The sequence below is a fragment of the Lampris incognitus genome, chromosome 1, assembly GCF_029633865.1.
Source record: "Lampris incognitus isolate fLamInc1 chromosome 1, fLamInc1.hap2, whole genome shotgun sequence".
NCBI lineage: Eukaryota > Metazoa > Chordata > Actinopteri > Lampriformes > Lampridae > Lampris > Lampris incognitus.
In genome coordinates, this window is record NC_079211.1 from 33,212,002 (window position 1) to 33,230,631 (window position 18,630).

The following is an 18,630-nucleotide window of genomic DNA, read 5'->3' on the forward strand; positions in this document are numbered from 1 at the left end:
AGTCATTTATCTTCTGGGTCTGTAAATAATGAGAATAGATTAATACGAACATATCCTGGGCAGCAAATTACCTATTCAAAAAGGAACTCAGTGATGAATAAAGCCTTTAGCCCTGTAGGGGCCTTTGTATCTATATTTTCTAACGGAGGATCCCTTCTTAGGATTAAATGGTAATTGTTCCCAGGTGGGATGGATTGCGTTAAACCTCAATTTCAAAAGTCAGGGAATTGATTATTCCATTATGAAAGCATCACTTATAAATTGTTCCATGCAGGTATTTATCTGTTCAGTGATATTAATTACAGGCTGAGGAAAGGGGCTGTTCCATATCTGCAAATATATCAAGATGAGACCGGTAGATTTCATTCCAGAATTCATTATTGAACTAACAATGCAGTCCATTAGATGACTCACATCAATAATTTCCAAGGATATTTGTGTACATTATCTTGCTACAATCTGTTAGGTTTTCACACATCTAAGCCACTTACTACCATACATTTGACACATGCCTTAACCGTTTGTGTTGAATGTGTAAAGGTGTCAATGCTAGTCTCGCAAATAAAGATGTGCAAAATATCACTCTGTTGGTAATCTCACCTACAGGCTCCTGTGTATGTGTTGGTACTCACTGTCATGTTTCAATTACATACATTAACACACCCATATTCATACCCATACCCGTGTATATGTGCACACAAATACACCAATGCACAAAAACACCATCTACAGATGATTTATTTGATAAAGGATTAATGTCACCTCTCTGCAGCTGATGTTTAGATTATTTCCACAGCTATGACACAAAATGTACACGTTACACAATGCAATAAAGCACAGTCTTCATGTAGAATCTACAATCCTATTCTGAATGTCAAGTATAAAAAAGGTTGTACAATATATCTACATACAAAAAGCATAACACATAACATAACAGCAATTTAACTGAAGTGTTGTCAAATTGCCATCATAAACTGTATCAGACTGCATTGAGGATCTAATCTTCCTAATCTTTCCCTGCCATGTTGTTGTGTATCAGTGCAATAAATAAATCACTCATTTCAGCTCATCATCACCCTCTGTGTAGAAATTAATTCAGGAATCTTATTAGTTATTTATAGCACAGGTCATTAAAATATATTAATATCTGTGGACCCCACTGGTGAACAGCAGTCTCATGAGACGCTCTTCAGTACCTTGGAAACAGGAAGAAAACTGACAATATGCCTCTGATCTTGAAATATCTAACTGGCAGTTGCTATTTGCACGTCTCTTTGAGTTGTAATCAAGATAGCCAGTTGGTTACGTAAGAAAAATATGACGTGAGATGGTGCTAGTCACTTCAACATCCTGACACACAGGATGTGCAGCCTATCTATTTTCATGAAAATCGGTGCAAGTGCAAGCAGAGGCAAACATAGGCGTGTCCAAGATGTTTATGGTAATTTGATGACCAGAGACGCAAGTGCATCCGTGGTGCAACATTGCACAGTTAATAAAAGGGTTGGATCAAGATAAATTCATTATAAGCAGGAATAGAGGTGGGCTTTAACTTGCCCAGTCAAATCAGCTCCTCTCACAGCCTTTACATGTGCTGTGGTTGAGCGTATTGTCATACCTCCCGCCCCCATTCTCCCCAATTGTATCCGGCCAATTACCCCACTCTTCTGAGCTGTCACGCTCGCTGCTCCACCCCCTCTGCCAATCTGGGGAGGGCTGCAGACAATCACATGCCTCCTCCGATATATGTGGAATCGCCAGCTGCTTCTTTTCACCTGATAGTGAGACATTTTGTCAGGGAGACATAGCGCGTGGGAGGATCACACTATTCCCCCTAGTCTGGTCAGTCGGGGTGCCTGTTTGGGCCGGGCCCCCCCGCCCAAACAGGCACCCCGACTGACCAGAGGAGGTTCTAGTGCAGTGACCAGGACACATACCCACATCCAGCGTCCCACTCGCAGACATGGCCAATTGTGTCTGTAGGGACACCCGACCAAGCTGAAGGTAACACAGGGATTCTAACTGGAGATCCCTGTGTTGGTAGGCAGCAGAATAGACCGCTACGCTACCCGGACGCCCCGTATTGTCATTTTTGGGATGGATGATGAGGAAAACCTATGAGAATGGCTCCACACTCCTCCTTGTTTAACATGAATGTATGAAATCTGGCAGCAGTAAATTATTTCCCTATCCCCATCTTCCAATTATACACTCCATCCCTGCAGATCCCCAAATCCCTTTATATATGTAATTTGAAACAGCATGCAAGAAGATCATAATTCAACAGCCAGGCTGACATCACTTATAAATTGACTTGAGTGTTCTCGTGTCGTGCAAAAGCCTACAGAGACTAAAAATGGACACAGTAGTTTAGAGCCTAACACTGGAGTGAATTTTCATGTCCTGATCCTGAGACTCATTGAAAACAATCTCCCGTCCCATTCCGGTCATGGAATTGATAGTAAAATTGACTCCTGTCCCACAGGATACTGAACAGATGTCAGCCTCTAATATAGACAGTTTGTCCTACATCTGTCTGGATCAGACAGACATTCACTTTGTCAAGTTAGGGTGAATTTTCCATGCTTCACAATGAGTGCAAACTGTCCCTGATTCACATCAAATTCAACAGCCACATATGAATTTTTTTTTCTGACTTGTTGAGAACGTTGCATTCAATTGTTGCTACTGTTCAATGTTGTTGTTTTTTTTTTATTTCCCCCCTTTTTTCTCCCCAGTTGTATCCGGCCAATTACTCCACTCTTCCGAGCCATCCTGGTCACTGCTCCACCCCCTCTGCCACCTCCACCCTGAACAGGTTCCCTGACCGACCAGAGGAGGCGCTAGTGCAGCGACCAGGACACATACCCACATCCAGCTTCCCACCCGCACACACGAACAATTGTGTCTGTAGGGATGCCCGACCAAGCCGCAGGTAACACGGGGATTTGAACCAGTGACCCCTGTGTTGGTAGGCAACGGAATAAACCACCACACCACCCGGACGCCCCCCGTAACTGCAATTTCAAGCCGAAATGGACACCAAAATAGTACTACACGAGCAGATCTACATTAACATCCTTCTGGTTGTGCCACCACACCCATCTCAACGCAGGCAGGTTCCGCTTAAGCCACAAAATTACCCAACACACTCGGGTGGGAAAAGTTTGCCTTCTACTGGAAGAATCTGCCAATCAGCCCGTGTTGGCTTCTCTGCAGGCTCTGTGCCAGTACAAAATAGAACACATTATGTGAATCAAGAAACTATCAGCTTAACATGGATATACTTGGTTATATTACATATGTTGTACACCGTTTTAAAGCATGGTGTATTTGAGTATACGCAACATACATAGTAATTACCTTTTTACATCATAGTACATGCATCTTCACAGAGTTTACTTATGTCCTTAAATAACACCACATCACCAAGTTCACTATTGCTTTTTCACAGGGGAGATTGCCTTAAGCTGCCATGCAAGTAGCATTTAGCTAAGCATAGTCCAACAATGATTGACTGATTTATAACACTCTCCATTATCATGGAAGGGAGCAAATGGTGGCATATGAAAAATGGAAATAAAAATAAATTAAAGAAGAAAAAAAAAAAGAAAAAAACTTTATGATGAGACTTAGCACACTGGTCCACAATATGCAATCAAAAAGCACTGGTGGATGGGAAAAAAGTGCAAGGGGAAGCTTGTTCCATATTCATTCCCTACCGTGACTGCCACGCTGCTGGAGCAGCATGCTGGGAGAGCTAATTAGCACAATCCACCTCTGTGTGCTCATACCGACAACATCCTAGCTATACATACCCCCCCCACACACACAAACACACAGTCAACAACTCCAGGCAAATGTGAATGAAAACAGTTAAAAATCGACAGAGACTTGCACTCACACACAATCATAAAACTGCACAAACACTTTTATTAGATGATGATCAATCATCTGCACACATTGGGTAATCACAATTTAATTTCATGCATTTTAAATTTTAATTTGTTTATTGTTATACCCAAACCGCCATTGCCACATGCAAAACAGTTTTCTCTGTATATTGTTTTCATCTGTTAACTCAGATTTGCAATATGTTGCAGGGAAATAAATTAGCAAATAAATAAATATACATTATGTATCATTAATATTAAACTGATACTAAGCAAATATCCAAAGTGGGCTTTGATTTGAGAGGCAATGTACAGTCAGAGCACTGGACACCTGGGTTGGAGATGGTCTACAGCTTGGCTGTTTTTCATCCGTTCTAGTAATGATCAAAAGAGGTTTTCAAAATCTTTAACCTGGACCAAAGTGAGGGCCTCATTGGAGAAGAGGATGGGCATGCTGTTAGTACTTATTGGGTAAAGTGGTCCGACACTAAGTGGCAAAGCGCTGCGGTTGGAGGTGATTAAACAGTCATTAAGATTGTCTGATGAAATTGGAAGCTGATTAGCACAGAAAGGTGAATATCACTGGCATGAAAGAAATGGATCAAGTTCACAGAGCACAGACTTATCATTATTATTATCATCAATATCATCAACAACAACAACAACAACAACACCAAACCCAAAAATAATAATTAGTATTTTGAGAGACTATAAAATCACTGCTTTTCTGACACTATCTGCTTCAGCAAGACACCTGAATGAATGGAAACCCATGTTGAACTATACTTTCAAAATGATTAAATGACGACTACTGAGATACGGTATGGCATGTTTCACATTTGTCTTCTCTATAGTTATTCCATTAGAAAATGTGTAGCCAAGGACGTCCAGGTAGCGTAGCTGTCTATTCCGTTGCCTGCCAACTCGGAGATCACCAGTTCGAATCCCAGTGTTACCTCTGGCTTGGTCAGGTGTCCCTACAGACACAATTGTCCGTGTCTGCAGGTGGAAAGCCGGATGTGGGTATGTGTCCTGGTCGCTGCATTAGCGTCTCCTCTGGTCAGTCGGAGCGCCTGTACAGGAGGGAGGGGGAACTGGGGGGAATAGCGTAATCCTCCCACACACTACGTCCCCCTGGCGAAACTTCTCACTGTCAGGTGAAAAGAAGCGGCTGCCGACTCCACATGTATTGGAGGAAACGTGGTAGTCTGCAGCCCTCACTTTGATCAAAATATTCTTGTTTAGACAAATGTGGTGTTTTTTAATCATAAACAACATTTGGATGTACTGTATATTCTTCCCAGAGCACTATTTTGATCAGGATGCTTTACTTCAGGCATTGAAATTGAAATGAAGCGATCGGTAGATTATTTCCGGTTTTCTATGTACTTATCTGTCCCCATAATTTCTGAGCGGGAAACTTGAAATTTCATAGAAGTCAATTATTCAATAGCCAGATGAGCAATTTTCCATACACCCATTACACTTAAGCTCTTCAATTAGGGGAAGAAAAGGACTGTTCAGTGGAATAACAAATTCTAATCCGTCATAGAAATACATTCAGTGGAATGGCTGGATAAAACAATGTTCCTAATTGTCTTTCTGATAGCGAACTGTGAACAGGAATATTTTTCACTCTTCCATATCAGACATTGCCTTGAGGTAGCATTCTCCCAAACCCCTAACTACTTAGTCTACTTGTCCATTTCAATATCCTTAACATTCAGAGACCACTTTAGCATCACGGTATAAGATGCATGCAAATTAGCCTCCGCTGAAATATCTATTAGGGATATAAATGCAAAGGGGCGACAATGGACTAACAATAAAGACAAAGACAATGATGGGAATATAGAGCCCCCACTTTAACAGAAGGATTGTCAGCCCTTGATTATGCAATTCAACTTTCACCGGTCTTTGACAAGGATTTGCAAACACTCATTCCTGAGCTCTATTTTGCATGCTGCGAGACAGAGAGAGAGAGAGAGAGAGAGAGAGAGAGAGAGAGAGGAGGAAGAGAAGAGGGAGGTCATACTTGAGTGGCAGTGGGCTGAATGGCACTGGGAGTTTAAAAAGCCTTGTGGGCTTGTGGAATTAAGCCTGGATTGCAACAACAGACTGCATGGTAATCTCAAAACCCCAGTGACAGAGTAAACCTAGTTTGTTTCGGAAGGATGATGAGTTGAGAACATTGAGCTGCAAGTGACACCAACAGCAGTGGACAGGTTGTAATACACACTGGCTCTCAGTACTGGTGCCCACCAGGGCTGTATACTTAGCCCCTTCCTATACTCCCTGTTCACACATGACTGTGTGGCTGCACACAGCTCCAACACCATCGTTAAGTTTGCTGATGATACCGTCATTGGCCTGATCACAGACAACAATGAGATGTCCTACAGAAACGATGTGAGCCCTGACAACATGGTGCCAGAACCATGACCTCCATCCCAATGTCGGCAAAACTAAGGAGCTGATAGTGACTTCAGGAAGCTGCAGGGGGGAGGACACACCCCCATCCACATCAGCGGGACAGCAGTGGAGAGAGTCAGCAATTTCAGGTTCCTCAAGGTAAATATAAGTGAAGACCTAACCTGGTCAGACTACACAGGCATCGTCATCAAAGCGGCAAAACGACAGCTCTCCCTCCTTCGCAGGCTGAAGAAGTTTGGCATGGACTCCAGGATACTCTGAACTTCTACAGATGCACCATCAAGAGTATTTTGACTGGCTGCATCACCACCTGGTGTGGCAGCTGCACCACCATTAATGGCAAGGCTCTACAGAAAGTGGTGAAAACAGCACATCACCAGGACAGAGCTACCAGCCATGTTGTACCTCTACACCCAGAGGTGCAGGAGGAAAGCTGAGCGGATTGTTGGGGACCACAGCCACCCCAGCCACAAACTATTCACTCTGTTTCTGTCTGGCAAACCGTGCCGGAGCATCCGGGCCCAAACCAACAGGCTTAAGGACCCTTTTTACCCACAAGCCATAAGACTCTTGAATACATAGACTCTGTACACATTAGCATACATACACATCACTCACACCTCTCTCTCTCTCTCTCACTCTCTCTCTCTCACAAATGCATACTCCTCACTTTATTCTGCACTGTTCACTTTCTGCTGCACTATGTACAGATATATTTAACATATTCATTACAATTACATACCTCTGTAAACACTGTTACATTTCCATTGTCAACTGTTAAATTTTAGATTTTAATGTGTGATTTTAGTTTAATCTTAAGTTTTATTTTTTCTTGCCCATCAACGCTGTGAATTTTTCATTTTAGTTTTTAATTTCTCATGCTGGACTGTAAACACTGTAATTTTATAATTTGATATTGTTAATTATTAGAATTTTTTTTAGTTTCAACTTAATTTGTCATGTCATATTCTTTAGCTTTGAGGCTGAACTGCCAGCTAAGCATTTCATTGCTAGCAATGCCTGCCACACTCTATTGTACATTTGACAAATGAACTTGAACTTGAAGAGCTTGCGTACAAGCCAAGCCTATCCCCAGTGAAGGAATGGGTGCGAAAAGGGCAGGTAAGTAGATACTACAGCTTATGTTTAGGGTCGCCATATATTTGCACAGGAAATTAATGTTATCATAATAATGACATTACAGTGGAATAAGCATCATGTATCAGTTTGTTTTTCCTTGTTTTTTTATGTTAAATGTAAATATTGCATGCATGCTTGTGTGTTTTTATATTCTAATCTACTGTGTTATGTATGTTGTTTTTTTCTTTTTATCTAACCACTTGCTGTACAACAGAAAGTCTTCAGGTGTAAAGAGGGCACAAATAGAAGATAGCTAACCTACTGCCAAGACTGTCACACGATGCATTTCTCTGTCTGCATGGCATGTGGCAAATCACCTGACAGCTCTCCCTTCGTAAGTGGCATGGCGGACTGGAGACGTTCAGCAGCGCTTAGAAGAACATGAGAGGAGCATGGCTCATAGAACATATGCTGAGGCCTACTTTTTGAATGCTTCTGAATCTAATATTAAAAGCTTAATGAGCGGTAGTCAGTTGTCATCAGAGAGGGAGCAAATCAAGAATAAATGTCAGGTTCTAGAGCATGTGGTGGATGTTGTGAAAGTGATTATTAGCAAAAGAGGCCTTTGTAATAGGTCAAGGAATGATGCTGCATACATGCTAGAAGACATCACTGCATGTTTGATCTGGCAATTTCTTAGAGATCATACTCCTATTAAGTAAGTGTGATCTGTGCGTAAAAGAGCATGTAGCTGAATCCACTGACAAATAAAAGTAAATGCATCAGTCTGGGGCAAAGGGCAGAGGCTCCCTGGTGATGTTGCAGTCTGCAAGAATCATCGACTCTATCATTGTCACAATTCTGCAGCTTGTTCAGGAGAGCATTGTGGAAGACATCACAAAAGCTGGGATGTTCTCTGTACAAACTGACACCACCAAGGACATCACCTGCCAGGACCAGTGTTCTGCTGTTCTGACATATGTCACATACAGTTCATGAGAGGCTTGTCACTATTTTGAAGTGATGAGAAACAACAGGTCAGTATTTTGTCAATATGCTTTCAGAGGTTGCTGACAACCTAAAATTGGATTTAAGCAAATGCACTGGGCATGCCACAGATGGTGCATCCTATATGCAAGGCCACTACCAAAGGTTTTTTGCTTAACCTTGTCCTTGCTGACACAACACAATCAGTCATTGAAAGCGGATCATTATTTGCACTTCTGAATGATATTGCTGTTTTTTTTCTTCGAGAGTCATACAAAAGGATGAGTGTGTGGGAGAGTAAGAGCCAGGACCAGCGACACAGACGTCTCTCTCCAACTGGAGAGACACAATGGTGGGTCAAGGATGCTGTTTTGAGGAATGTGTTTGGATGTTTTGTCCATCCAGGTAATAGTGCCTATGTGGATGCCATTCTTACATTAACAGCTAACAAGACCAGGAGACCATGAAAACAACCACTCGGATTAGTGCACATGGATTTATTGAGGCTTTGTTGAAGTATGAGATGGTATTAACAGCATAGCTCTTCAGAATATTTGAACAGACATCACCACTTTCCAAGTATCTGTAAACAGAAATGGTGTACACTCCTCTGCCCACAGAATGGTTAGGACTACATATGAATGTCCGAGAAGCATATCAAGAAACGTTATCTCCATCAAGGCAGTAGCGGACAGATTTGTCCTGTGGGCAAATAAGGAATTGCAGGATAAAGAAAACTGGAAGTGGAAGCCACATTTCCACCAAAGAAGAGAATGAAGAAGCCGGTCTGGCCTGGAGAGATGGCTCACAAGTCCAGAGAAGTCTTTTGAGATCATTGTTCATAATCTTATCACGGACACAGCCATTGAGACAATGCACAGAAGATTTCGGAGTCATGGCACATTCTATTCTGACCTGGATCTTTTGGACCCGAGAAACTTCTCCCGAGTGAAGTCCTCCCCACTTCCACAGTGAGCCTTTCAAGAGCTCGCCAAGGGTCTGTTGAAGTTTAACACAAATGCAACTGCAGAGAATTTGCAAAGTGAATTAAGCAGTTTTGCTCTACAGTGGGGAAAGACTGAAAATGCCACCATTACAAGAGTATGAGAGCAGAACAGTGGAGGATGAGAATGAAGAGGGGGATGTTGAAATCTGCTGTAAAAACTGCAATGAGTGCCCACAGTGTTGCTACCATAATCTCAGGCTGACAGATGTCTACCACCTCCTTGGTCCTGCATACAAATCTCTGCTTACCCTGTCTATCACTCAGGTCACATGTCAATGTCCATTTTCAATGCTCAAGTTACTTAAAAACAGGCTCAGAAGAAAACTCTGACAAGATCATTTGGAGGCTTTCATGCTAATAGCAACAGAGAGGGACATACTGCTCACTGTGGATGCTGATGTGGTTGCACAGAAAAGTGGTCTCCTTAGAGAGGTTCTACTGTAGACAGTGAAAGTCAGGTGAGGCTTTTTTTTTCTTTTTTTTGCTGGCTAATCAAAAAGCAACATCAGCAGAAACAAACAAAAGCAGTTTGTTTCATTATCTTTAATTATATTCTGTCCTGTTGAAAGATGATAAACACTAACTTATCTGACTTGGCTTGTTTGAAAATACATAAAATACCATAGTACCTGAGTAAAATACATTAGTTCATTTGTAGGCGGTGTTAGGTTTTCATTTAAGGACATCATCATTGTATTTATTTTAGGGTATCTTTTCATTTATTTTCAGTAAGTAAGACTGTAACATTTGTGCCATTTTACTTTCTATGAAGCATAATAAAATTAAATAAAAATAATATAAATAGAACATGAGACAAAATGTGATAAATATTCACATATATTTTGTGTAGGTTAGGTTTGCAATAAATGCATATGTAATTGAATTAAACCCCAACTGTAAATGATACTGTACATACAATCAACCTGATCCGAGCACCCCCCACCCCCCCGGGCCAGTCCCAGCGATAAGTCGTCAACTTCCATGGAAATCATAAGATCACAAAATATAACTGCGGGCATCTGGGTAGTGTAGCATTCTATTCCGTTGTCTTCCAACACAGGGATCGCCAGTTCAAATCCCAGTGTTGTCTCCGGCTTTGTCAGGTGTCTCTACAGACACAATTGGCCATGTCTGTGGGTGGGAAGCCGGATGTGGGTGTGTGTCCTGGTCGATGCACTAGTGCCTCCTCTGGTCAGTCGGGGCATCTGTTCGGGGCGGGGGGGGCGGGGCTGAGGGGAATAGCATGATCCTCCCATGCATTATGTCCCCCTGGCGAAACTCCTCACTGTCAGGTGAAAAGAAGCGGCTGGCAACTCCACATGTATCGGAGGAGGCATGTAGTAGTCTGCAGCCCTCCCCCGATCGGCAGAGGGGGTGGAACAGCGACCGGAATGGCTTGGAATAGTGGGGCAATTGGCCGAATACAATTTGGGAGAAAAAGAGTAAAAAAAATATAAATAAATAAAATAAAATAAAATAACTGCATGAATTTTGGGTTTATAACAAACTGACAAACGCTTCATAAAATATCACAGCTGTGGCAAACTATTTAGCAATCTAAAAGTGTATAACATTTCCAAGAAAGACCAGGTTATATATTTCAAAGTTCTATTTATTTTTGTCCTTAACTTTATAGTGCATAACTAAACAATATTATAAAAAGACTATAGAGTCAGCAGGTTGTCCAGTGTAATAATTCAGCTGTGGTATGATGAAGCAGGAGCTCGCTGTTATGCAGGTATGAAAACAATACTAACCCTCCAAGTCTCTACAGCCAAACTAAAGTAGTTTATGGCAGTGTTCCCCAACCCAGTCCTCAAGGAACCCCTATCCTACAGATTTTCTTTGCAACCCTGAATAGGTACTTGTTTGTAGTTATTCAACCAATCAGCAATGAATTATGTCAGATGTTGCACACCTTGCATAATTAAGTGCCGTGAGATGATTGGTTGAGTAAGTACAAGCAGGGATACCTATGCAGGGTTACAATGAAAATCTGCAGGATAGGGGTTCCTTGAGGACTGGGTTGGAAAACGCTGGTTTATGGCATACGCGTCGAGATAGACGATGTATACACTGGTGCCTCAAAAGAAGAACACAACGATCACGGTTTAATTAAACTTCTTCTCTAATTTAAAGATCTCTCTTCCATTGCAGCTTTGAAAGCTGATCAAAGAGAGCGATAAACTTCTTCACTCTTGGTTGAGTGCTTTAGGTTGCCATGACCTTTTTATGCATTCCTCTGAGTCCACCTTTTCTGAAAGATGTCAAGTCTCCTCTACACAGCCTACTTTTTTTTCCTAAAAGTGGATGGTAAGACACAACAATTCAAACGCAATGAAGCTTGCATTTATTTTTCCTTTTTAACCAGTATACTTCCTCCCGGGAAAGATTAAAGTTATCTGGATCTTGAAAGAGCCTGAATGCCCTTGATGTCTAAAACAGGGGATGATCAGGGAAGTACCAAAACTGCTAGAGAGAGAGAGAGAGAGAGAGAGAGAGAGAGAGAGAGAGAGAGAGAGAGAGAGAGCAAAAAAAGTGAAGATGAAAAAAAAGGTCTCCTGAAAACAGGTTTCCTCCCCCAAAATCAAAGGAATATTAGCTGCCTTTTCATAAGTATGAGCCTTGTGACTAGAGGAGGGCATAGAGATGTCATTTCATTTCCAACAACCATATGTATAATGATGAATGGTAGTTATGCTAATAGTAGGCACAACACTATTTCACATATCAAGACATATTACCTTTAGAAACTTCCAGATGTTTTGCAGAGTTTAATGGTCTAATAACGTTCTTTACAGGGACACAACGTCATGCTTATGTTGGGTAGGAAACATCCAGTTGCAAGGTGCTGTAATTACCTCTTAAATGAACAGCCTGCTCAGTTATACTGAAACTGAATAGAAACACTGCCATGTGGACCTTATCCTTTTAAGTAGAGCCTGTGAAGGGCGTTTTCACTCAGTAAGGTAGCGATTGAACATAAGGGGTTTTTTTTGTTGGTTTTTTTTGCTTGGACCCAGTACATGATAGCTGGGTTTTTTTTTTCTCCAGTGAAATTAGTCAAGGCTTCAACTAATTTTCAATTCTCCTTTGATATCCTAAATAAATAAGGATAGCATGCAACTTATCTGTTACATACATTTCTATTCACTATACATATACACTTTGTGAACACAATGTGAACCCTGAACACTAATGCATTAGATATTCAGTAGCGTGCAACAGCTGCAGCCATTTTAGCCTGGGTCATTTTTGGCCTTGGACTCATAACGCAGATTCATCTCAAAGGGTTAACTATATGTGCATACAGTTTAAAGACACAGAGAGTAGGAAAAGGAGAACCCTATTTTCTCAATCACTCTAAAATTGTAGGTATACCATCCCACCTCTTGCTCTCCTTGAGGTTTCTTCCTATTTTTTCTCACTGTTAAAGGTTTTTTTTTTAGGGAGTTGTTCCTTATCCAATGCAAGGGTTTAAGGACAATATTGCTGTAAAGCGCCTTGAGGCAAATTTGTAATTTGTGATATTGGGCTATTCAAAACAAAATTGACGACTTGAATGGGAGATGTTTTATCATTGAGTGAGAAGGCTATATATACATATACATATACATATACATATAAACACACACACACACACACACACACACACACACAAACACACACACATATAACTTTGTTAAAAGAAACACTCAATGGTAGGGAAAGTGCTCAACAAATAAGGAGCAAAATAATTCAGTGAGTCAAGTAATTTTTTTATGAGACAAGCCTGTTTCATGCCATTAGCAATCTTTGACTGCTGATTGCTTATGGCATGAAACAGGCTTGTGCTGTCTCATAAACAATTTACTATTACTATTACTATTACATATACACTACCGTTCAAAAGTTTGGGATCACCCAAACAATTTTGTGTTTTCCATGAAAAGTCACACTTATTCACCACCATATGTTGTGAAATGAATAGAAAATAGAGTCAAGACATTGACAAGGTTAGAAATAATGATTTGTATTTGAAATAAGATTTTTTTTACATCAAACTTTGCTTTCGTCAAAGAATCCTCCATTTGCAGCAATTACAGCATTGCAGACCTTTGGCATTCTAGCTGTTAATTTGTTGAGGTAATCTGGAGAAATTGCACCCCACGCTTCCAGAAGCAGCTCCCACAAGTTGGATTGGTTGGATGGGCACTTCTTTGAGCAGATTGAGTTTCTGGAGCATCACATTTGTGGGGTCAATTAAACGCTCAAAATGGCCAGAAAAAGAGAACTTTCATCTGAAACTCGACAGTCTATTCTTGTTCTTAGAAATGAAGGCTATTCCATGCGAGAAATTGCTAAGAAATTGAAGATTTCCTACACCGGTGTGTACTACTCCCTTCAGAGGACAGCACAAACAGGCTCTAACAGGTACTATTTAATGAAGATGCCAGTTGGGGACCTGTGAGGCGTCTGTTTCTCAAACTAGAGACTCTAATGTACTTATCTTCTTGCTCAGTTGTGCAACGCGGCCTCCCACTTCTTTTTCTACTCTGGTTAGAGCCTGTTTGTGCTGTCCTCTGAAGGGAGTAGTACACACCGGTGTAGGAAATCTTCAATTTCTTAGCAATTTCTCGCATGGAATAGCCTTCATTTCTAAGAACAAGAATAGACTGTCGAGTTTCAGATGAAAGTTCTCTTTTTCTGGCCATTTTGAGCGTTTAATTGACCCCACAAATGTGATGCTCCAGAAACTCAATCTGCTCAAAGAAGTGCCCATCCAACCAATCCAACTTGTGGGAGCTGCTTCTGGAAGCGTGGGGTGCAATTTCTCCAGATTACCTCAACAAATTAACAGCTAGAATGCCAAAGGTCTGCAATGCTGTAATTGCTGCAAATGGAGGATTCTTTGACGAAAGCAAAGTTTGATGTAAAAAAAATCTTATTTCAAATACAAATCATTATTTCTAACCTTGTCAATGTCTTGACTCTATTTTCTATTCATTTCACAACATATGGTGGTGAATAAGTGTGACTTTTCATGGAAAACACAAAATTGTTTGGGTGATCCCAAACTTTTGAACGGTAGTGTATATGGTCTGGGTAGATTAGATGGTAAGTGAACAATCAGTACTTGTAGTCAACGTGTTGGATGTAGGAGAAATTGGGAGGAGTAAAGACCTGAGACTAACAAGAGCCAAACTGTTATGGCCTGATGACTGGGCCAGAGTATCTTTCAAACAGCAAGGCTTGTGGGGTGCTCCCAGTAAGCACTGGTGAGTACCTACAGATGGTGGTCCGAGGAGGGACAAACCACAAACCGGCGACAGGGAGTTGGGCGCTCAAGGCTCATCGATGTGCGAGGGAAATGAAGACTAATGTGTGTGGTCTGAATTTACAGACTGTGGCACAAGTACAGAAAAATCTAATGATGGTTACAAGAGGAATGTGTCATAACACACAGTACATCGCCCCCTGCTGTATATGGGGTTGTGTAGCCACAGACTGGTCAGAGTGCCCATGAGGACCCCTGTCTACCGCTGAAAGCTCCAACAATGGGCACACAAGCATAGGAACTGGACCTTGGAGCAGTGGAAGAAGTTCACCTGGTCCAAGGAGTCCCATTTTTCTTGAGATCATGTGGGTGGCCATGCATGTGTGCACAGTTTACCTGGGAAAGTGATGGCACCAGATTGTACTGTAGGAAGACAAGCCGGTGGAGGGAGTGTGATGCTAAGGGCAAAGATCTGCTGGGAAAACCAGGGTCAGGCCCTTCATGTAGACGTCAATTTGACACCTGCAACCTATCTAAACATCATTGCAGACCAGGTATACCCATTCATGACAACTGCATTCCTTGATGGGATTGGCCACTTTCAGCAGAATAATGCACCTTGCCAAACTGCACACATTGTTTGGGAATGGTTTGAGGATCATGATGAAGTGTTCAAGGTGTTGCCCTGGCCTCCAAATTCTCCAGATCTCAATCCAATTGATCATCTGTGGAATGTGCTTGACTGACAAGTCCGATCCACGGCAGCTCCACCTCACAATTTACAGGACTTGAGGGGTCTGCTGCTAATGTTTTGGTGCCAGATACCACAGGACACCTTCAAGGGTCTTATAAAGTAAAATCCTTGGTGGGTCGGTGCTATTTTGGCAGCACACAGAGGGTCAACAGTATATCAGGCAGGTGGTCCTAATGTTTTGGCTGACCGGTGTACATACCCAATAGCACAGAGAAACACCTATTATTGACCTCTTCTTCGCATTCTCCGTTGGTTGAAAAGCAGCTTTTACAACTAACCTGTAAAAACTGAGCCAATATTCTGGGGTTGTTGCATTTGACCAGAACGGCACTCAGGAGAGGCAAGGACAAGAAGGAGAGATGAGAGTCTGGAGGTAGAGGGGTCAACCTATGTCCTTCCCCTTTATACTCCTGCTGTTCACCAGCCTCCTCCTCTTCCCTGATGAGCCCATTAGGTAGCCTCGACCCGCCACTCAGGGGGGCCATTTACTTGATTGACCAAAGTGAGAAAGCAGACTTTTTTCCTTGTCCGTCAATAATGGCCCAATCAGCCCCCTGAGGCTTTACCATGCTCAACACTGACACTTCACTTGTACTCAGTCAGCCTGTAAGAATGCCAATGGCCCACTGGATACTACACAACAAAATTCACAGAACCATGTCTGTTGCATCAGTACAGCGGTATTACAGATGTTACAGCCTCTTTTCATCAGGTACTATCCGCACCTCTAACTCTGCTATAAATGATTTCTGATGAGCAAGTTTGACCTCAACTGTTTCTTATATCAATGACCTGGAGAGAGAGAGAGAGAGAGAGAGAGAGAGAGAGAGAGAGAGAGAGAGAGAGAGAGAGAGAGAGAGAGAGAGAGAGAGAGACACACACACACACACACACACACACACACACACACACACACACACACACACACACACACACACACACACAGCTCCGTAACATCGTCTGAATGATTTTTTCCAGCACTGCTGGTGCTTTCCTTCGTGCAGCTTCTATCTGTAAGATTTATGGGTAGCGTTTGCTCACACATTACATTACAGTGCCTTCAGTCCGTTGCATCTGTCTCGTTACACCCCATTCGTGTAAGATATTTTTTATTTTATCTTTGACTACGGTATCTCTAACTGTACCACACAGCTGCCTATTGATCTGATCCTTCACACAGACTCCAAGTAGCTCTAATTTCTCGGCTGGTCCATTTTCCAGACATGTGGGGAAAGTGAAGGGGTGTGAATACTTTCCGGATGCACTGTAAATACACACACACACATATTATTATATTTTATGCCATCTAGGCATCCTGTGATGGATGACTGATGACTTGCGCAATGATTAAAGTGAGGAAGAGTTGCGCATCATCAACCCCACTCTCTTGTCCGAGACCACCTACTGCCAGTGGCAAGACTAGCAAGACGACTGGCATGGAGACGGGTGCAGATTTATACACACACATATACACACACACACACACACACACACACACATATATATATATATATATATATATATATGTGTGTGTGTGTGTGTGTGTGTGTGTGTGTATACAGAGAAGAGAGAGAGAGAGAGAGAGAGAGAGAGAGAGAGAGAGAGAGAGAGAGAGAGAGAGAGAGAGAGAGAGAGAGAGATACCCTTCACACTGAACTGAAATCCTGGGTTTTTACTGGGATTTGGTATGATGGTATTTGGTATGATGACTGAGGAAATGGTTCACAGGAACAGAGCAGCAATCTTCACCTTTCCTTGATTCATGTTGGTATAAACAGTTCTTAGTCCCCACCATCAGAGCTTTGACACAATGAATTTTGGGTTTTTGCAATAAACTAGAAACAATGAAAATATATTCAATTTGGCAAATGTAAGAAATATAATATAACACATTAAGCTGATATTAGTTTGATATGATTTTAGATTTTCAATTTTAGACAGACAGGCAGACGGGCGGACAGACGGATGGATAGATAGATAGATAGATTCAGACAAACAAACTAGGTTTTACCTTGCAGAGGAAGTTGACGCTGAAGCCAAAGGTTTGGGCATTCCTGGAGCCAGCGTTCATGTAGTTACCAACAAGTAAGACCAGCTCAAGCAGCTTGCTAAAACCTTCACTTTTCTTCACCTCCTCGCAGGCAAATGTTACATTCATGATGTCTGGCCGGATGTTATTCACCTGCTCCTCGAAGGTAAGTTTGAACAGGATGCCATTGAGACGTGGACGTAGGAGCTTCACTGAGCTCATCTGAGGGTAACAAATGGGTAGAAAGTTGGACAATTTTTGAATGATGACTGAAGGCATGCCAATCAACAAACATAAAACTAGCAAAGATCAGTCCTTAACATGTGAACTTAAATGCCTAAATTAAGTTTAAGTTTCCTTTATTAATCTCCTTGGGGAAATTCCGTTACTGCAAATTAACCCATCCTAGCTGTGATCTGTGTAGCTAGGAGCCGTGGGCTGCCGCCTTGATGCAGCGCCTGGAGACCAACTCCAGTTCTTTTCCCATTGCCTTGCACAGGGGCACAAACAGGAGTATAAACCCTAGCATGCATGTTTCCTTTGATGATGGGGGAAACCGGAGCACCCACCGCAGACAAAGGGAGATTGCCTTGGGCTGACCCCCAAGGTTGGACAACCCCAGGGTTCGAACCCAGGACCTTCTTGTTGTGAGGCGACAGTGCTAACCACTTGGCCACATAGAGCTGCAGATGCTTAAATGTAGGTTCAAAACGCATCCTTAGTTTTTCCTTTTTTTTTCTTTTCTATTCATTGATACATATGTTGTTCAGTGTTGTCTGTGAATGTTCTCATTCATCCAGGTCATGGTTATCCAAAGGAGTTGAATCAAGTTCAACTGAAATTGCTATATAGACGTTTCGCCTCTGTTGTTCAGTGTTGGCAATCTTAAAAAGTGAAATGACATGGACACTTAACCTGCCACCTTCAAGCTGCACTTTCATTAGTGACAAAGAAAGCATCTCCCATGAAACAGATTTGTACTTAAATAAAATATCTTCTCCAGTTGACGCTTTTTTTGGTGATGTATGATGTAAGCGAACATGAGGTAGGGGAAAAACAATGATGAAAAAGGCAGGGGATTAAAACGAATATGGGTTTGGCTGTATGATACGATGTGGTCTGCTGCATAATCTGGCACTTGGAGGTAGCCTTCAGACTCAGCCCATAATGTTTGATTATCACTCTAATAAA

General features: G+C 41.9%; 1 protein-coding gene across 5 annotated transcripts in view; it reads right to left on the bottom strand.

Annotated features, from left to right (window-relative positions):
- diaph2 (diaphanous-related formin 2) overlaps positions 1–18,630 on the bottom strand; it is a 621,385-nt gene that overhangs the window by 239,179 nt on the left and 363,576 nt on the right. For 4 of the 5 annotated variants that reach the window (XM_056275993.1, XM_056275983.1, XM_056276006.1 and 1 more), the window contains one exon: positions 17,422–17,661. The exons of the other annotated variant lie outside the window; for it this stretch is intronic. In XM_056275993.1, the coding sequence (XP_056131968.1) occupies positions 17,422–17,661 (240 nt within the window). The remainder of the gene's footprint in view (positions 1–17,421; positions 17,662–18,630) is intronic. 5 annotated transcript variants of the gene reach the window in all.